General features: G+C 38.1%; 1 protein-coding gene across 1 annotated transcript in view; it reads left to right on the forward strand.

Moving 5' to 3' along the window:
- OSBPL8 (oxysterol binding protein-like 8) overlaps positions 1 to 5,539 on the forward strand; it is a 55,489-nt gene that overhangs the window by 4,063 nt on the left and 45,887 nt on the right. The window contains exon 2 of the mRNA XM_010003065.1: positions 1,672 to 1,809. Within this exon, the coding sequence (XP_010001367.1) occupies positions 1,719 to 1,809 (91 nt within the window). The 5' untranslated portion in view covers positions 1,672 to 1,718. The remainder of the gene's footprint in view (positions 1 to 1,671; positions 1,810 to 5,539) is intronic.

Below are 5,539 nucleotides of genomic sequence, written 5' to 3' on the forward strand. Positions count from 1 at the left end.
CTGCAGAGCAGGTCTCCCAGGTGCCTGGCAGCACGGCAGGCAAGGAGCCCACCCACAGAGCTGGAGCACAGCCCGCTGCTGTGTCTCTGGGCTGGCCAGAGGCACCTGTGGAGCAAGGCAGGCTGTGAAATCCTGTCCCTGTAAAGCTAAATGGCCAGTGGCGCTTCAAGAGCAGGTTTCAGCTAGTTGATTGAAAGTTGGTGCTACTTCAGTGCTCCAGAAATATTTTTAAAACAAATGAGTATAGCTTATCCCTCTCAAAGGAACCCCTGTTGTGTGAGACTGTGAAGCAGCTGTTTACTAGCCCTCCTTTTATTTTCCAGTTCAGATACTGGAACTTTTGTGGTGCAGTCCCCTCCCAAGACTTCAGTAACTCCCCTGATTCCCTGCTTTCTACTTTCTGTTAGTGGCAGGTAAATAAAAAGCTAGTTCGGTGGTCCTACAAGAAAAACAAAGTCGGTCACTGCTTGGAAGTATTGGCCTTTTGGCACTGACAGACTTGAACTCTGAACTGGTAAAATGAGCTCTTTGCCTCACGTATTTTTACTGGACAGCTGTCTGCATAGGGTGTAGCTTGTCTGAAACAGAGCTTTAGATGGTTTATCTGATACAGAAGGATGGTACAGGTGCATATCCTGGCATCCTTACATTCTTCATAATGTGTTTATTCTAGGCTTTGCTGAAGAAATGTTTCTGTTCCTGTAATCATAGAGTTGTAGATTGTATTTAGTTGGAAGGGGCCTCTATAATAGCAGAAGTACAGCTAAGAGGAGAACCTCTGTAGTTTGCTGGATTCCATCCAGAAAATGAAACCTGCTTGTTTAGATCCAATGAACTTTTAAAACTGTTTGAGGAAGTCTTGGGTACTCTTTAAATGAGCCATGTTGTAAATTTTCAGTCTTTTAGGCAAGATCTTTTTTACTAAGCATCCTTTGTTTCCATCTCTGATCTTTTTGTCAATATATCTACTTCCACAGGGCAGGTGTTACTGAATCAGCCAGTCTTCCACTATCAAAAAAGGTACAGTTTTGTTCTGTGCAGCTTAGGGAAATATTCAGACACCATAAAGAGGATGCCTGGCTAGGTCTTACAAATAATTAGAGTCACACACAGTCACACAGAATCATCAAATAAATCTTTCAGACTGATAAGGTTCAAGGAGAGTAACTGCTCTGCTTTAAACCTTTCCTTTGACAGAGTCTATACATGATCTATACCTGGTCTTTGTTAATAAGACTTGTTTGTTGTGGTATATGTGTGCACGATCATCCTAGCTTTCTGGGAATGTGGCACAGCTTGATCTGGCAAGCTGTTTCCTGGGTTGGCTGTATTGTGGCTAGTTAAACTGATATCACAAAAGTGGTGAAGGAAGCAGGATTTCAGAAGCTAACAGTTCAGTGTGTATCTGTATTCAGTAGCAACCTTTTCAACCTCCTTCTGGTTTTTATTTTCACTTTCTGCCTCGTGTCCTAGACCTGTCTTGTCGGCTCCTTTCTGCTGTCTCCTCCAAAGCAAACCTCGGGTTTGAAGTTCTCGTTTTCTAGAACAAAACAATTTGCAAGACAGCATTTGAATACCAGTTCCATAAATAGAAGTGAAGTTGTTAATAGAAATAGAAATCTGTACACAAGCACAAAACATCATTGAATGAGCATCCATTTTCTATTTCAGCAGTGGTAACAAACAGCGATGAATCACAGCTTTTAACTCCAGGGAAAATGAGCCAGCGCCAGGGAAAAGAAGCCTATTTTACTCCAACCAAAGAGTTACTCCAACCATCTCTCAGTCCAGGAACTACTCACAGCCATGGTAAGGCAAAGTTATTTTTATAGAGGTTTTAAAGAACTTAAACGCTGACATTAGTTATCTGTATCAAATGTTAGTTCAAAAATATTGCCTTCACAATAAAGAGGTAAAGAAGAAAGCATATTGAAATATTGTATGTAATTCATTGTATCCTTATGTGTTAATCTGAAAGAGGAAAAAAAAAAAAGGCTTTACATGGGGCACTAGTTTATTAAAGCATGCTGTGATTTGTAGGAGAACAGTCCATGTGGTGGTAAATCATTATCTGTCTGTAATCCAATAACCAATGGTTATGTTAATGTCTGAGGTGTCTAAGTTGTGTCTTTACGCAGAAGTGTTAGGACACACCACCTAAGCCTGGAACCTTTAAAGGTTTTTTTAACAATTACTTGTACTGAAAGATCCTTCTCTTTAGGAAAGGGGGGCAAAAAGTCTCAGCTCTACTTTTTGCCAGCTTTCAAACAGTCCCTCTGCCTTGCTGTTGAAAACAAACTCTTAAGTGAATCCACACGAACTGATTGGATGCAAAGTGAAACTGGGCAGCAGACCTGACATGTTGATAGTCTGTTTAAAAAACAAAAAACAAGCCATAATTACTCTTCTTGTGCTTATTTGCCTTTGAAACTATTAGTGTTGTCCAATTGCCTAGGATATCATTAGGCATGCTTGTTATGGTGTGTGGAGTCCTTAGTGAAAACTTCAGGCCTTTGTAATTAATGTTTTCTCTCTTTTTACTCTTGGCAGCCATGCTATATTCATCTATGCTTCCATAGTTCTTGCCACCAGTACTATTCCTAAGATTTATTTTTGGTATGAGCCTCCCTAACTGCTATAGTTGACTTAGTCAAACTAACGTTACTAGTCTATCAGAGTAATAGAGGCATTTACTCAGGTAACTGAATCATTTTCATGTTTTCTCATTAAGTGCCATTCAAAAACCTTTGAAACCAAAGATAGTTTTTGCTGTGTTGAATCTGATGGTCTTTTTAGTGTATTTTAAGAGTTATTATGGTAGTATTCTCAGTGCTATTATCTAGAGCTGGCTCTGATATATTTTTTTAAAACTGCTGTTATCTGACTGGAACATTTCTTGATGTTCTCTTGTGTTGTGCTTAGTCTGGAATTATTTTCTGTGGAATGTACGTATTTAACTCTGTAATTTTTATTATGTTTAAAGATTTTTTTTAACTCTCTATGTTGTATTTTGTTTATTGCTCTCTGTGTTGTATCCCTTACTAGACAAATTTTGTAGTTATATATCTGAATACCATAGTCAAGTCTTCCTTGTGATGTTGCTATTCCCACTAATTTCTAAAGGCAAACTATTATGCTTTTTTAAGGCCTTTCACTCACTGAAGTCATTAAAACAGGCTTGAAAAACACTAAGACTTGATTGCACTGTGTCATACTCCTTACAGATAATAGTTTTTCTCTTTTGATTTTTTCTCTTCTGATTTTTTTCTCCTCTGATTATTCCAGGGCTTATGTAAGTGATTTTAAACTGGTTAAATGTATCTGTGCCCTTAGCATCAGTCCTCACTGACTTACTCTTGCAGGAGTGCTGCTGAAAATGAGGCTGTAGTTTCATGAACTTGCAGTCAGTTTCAGCACTAAACACGTATGATGTGTGGGCTAGGCTTCACCAGTGTTTAATTACTAACTTCTAGCCTTATCTGCAACTCAAAGCAGTGTAGGCTTGATTTTTCTGGAGGTGGTTGGCCCACATTTAAAAGTTGGTAGATATTTCTACAGGGAAATTACAGTGCTCGTGAAAATGTGAACTTAACTACATAGGGAAAAAGATATGCTGTGCAAGCCTGAAAAATGTGAAATAGAGTTTAAAGTGGTGGAGGACTTGAGGCTGACTGTTGCAACTGAAATCCAATTAACAAGAATCTTTATAATATACCTGTAGTGTTGTATGATGAGAATATGCAGATATATAAGAAATGTTTAGATAGGATTTTAAGGCATTTACTGTGAAGTAAATGGAGATACTTTTAGTCACTGGCATCTGGATGCATCCATATAAGATGGGTAATTTACATAAACAATTCAAAAAACATATAGGCACAGCATAAAAGAAAATGGAAACAGAAAAATATATTATGCAATTTACAGAGACCTGATTATATATATATACATGGGTACCTGTGTTTTGCCACTAGACAGTTGCATGTTGTTAGATGCCATTTGGCCACCATTACTTATATTTCCTGCTGCCTGAATGAAAGAGCCTCTGTGGCAAAGACACTTTTGTATGGAGCTTGTGGCTAGAAATAAATGTGTTGTAATAAAAGGAAATGAAGAAGCAGTCTTTGAAGCAACCAGCATTTTGGTGTTAGTGGGGAAACACACCACCACATGTCAATTCTTTGGCTGGCCATCAGCAGTCCAGAGAGAGACATGCTCAGTGCCCATGACTTGGAAAATCTACTGAAAAACCTTAATTTGTGTTTTCTGCTTGTGTTTCAAGGAAGATCCTAATTACAATATTATGAATAGGGTTAAAAGTAGATGAGAACTTGAGTCTTAATATGAGGGAGTGGAGGTAAACATTTAACGTCTGTTTGAGTCATTGGCTTCCTGTTTGGAACCAAGGGTGAACCATGCAACATGTCATTGTGAAGCTGTAAATGGTACATATTTAATTATTTTAAGTTCTCCTATGTATAAATGCTGGGGTTTTATTTATGTGACCACAGCTCTGGATTTCAGAAAGCTTCTATTTTCCTGTACGTGGGTTTTTGGTTTAAAACATCTTCCTTCCTCACTTCTTTCACGCTTGTGAGATGGAACATAGTATGTAATCTGAACCAGAGAGCAGGACTCTTCTTTTTAGAGTCCAGTACAGATCTGTTTTACAAATAGAGAGTACAGCTTGATCTGGCAGCATTGTCTACTGATGGTTCAGCAAAAGTCTAGTTATACTGTCATTGTTCTATAAAATGTTTGCAGGAAGATGGTGCACTTTCTTATTTCATAGAATGTTGTTACGATTCTTGAAGATATGCTGTCTTTTATTCTGAAACTGAAGACTGTCTTGTCTTTTAGGCTACAGACTGGCTTTTAAAGGTGTGGAGGTCAGACTTACTTCCATAGAAAACTTCAGCAAGGTTGTTTGACAGAAATATGTTAAGAAAACAGATGGTGAGGATTGTCCGTATTACGCTTACCCCAGTTTACATAGCTAATTCTGAATTTAGTGTTGAACGGCTAACTCGGCTATATGTAGCATTGGTTCTGAGATTGACTTTCAGTTTTAATGATTGTGGATTTATTTCTGCTTTGCCCATCATTAGTTATCTAGAGCATCAGAATAAGCCAATCCTAATCGTAATGCTGCAGTGAAAATTTGTTCTATAGAATAAATTTATTGAGCCTCTTAATGTCCATGACTTTAAGCTGAAGAATACAAAAATTCAAATGCCATCTAGTGCAAAAACTGGTAACACTCAGATGTGTTGGGGGTGAGGAGACAGGGTGGGAAATGATCAAACAGTGATAGAGATTTGGCAAGAATTTGCGAGATCAAACTGTCTGAAAGAAATCTGTCTTTTTTCCCACATACCATCTTTAATTCTAACTTCTGAAATTTTTAATTGTCCTTGTGTAACATCTGCCAAGTTAGTCCTGTCTCTTGTCAATGCTGTGTATTCATGCTAATGTTGCCTTCTGGTGTGTTGTATGTTCAGGTCATTGTCAGTTTCCCTAGCCTTATCTGCTAGGGAAA

The sequence above is a fragment of the Chaetura pelagica genome, unplaced genomic scaffold, assembly GCF_000747805.2.
Source record: "Chaetura pelagica isolate M959 unplaced genomic scaffold, ChaPel_1.0 scaffold288, whole genome shotgun sequence".
NCBI classification, from domain to species: Eukaryota; Metazoa; Chordata; class Aves; order Apodiformes; family Apodidae; genus Chaetura; species Chaetura pelagica.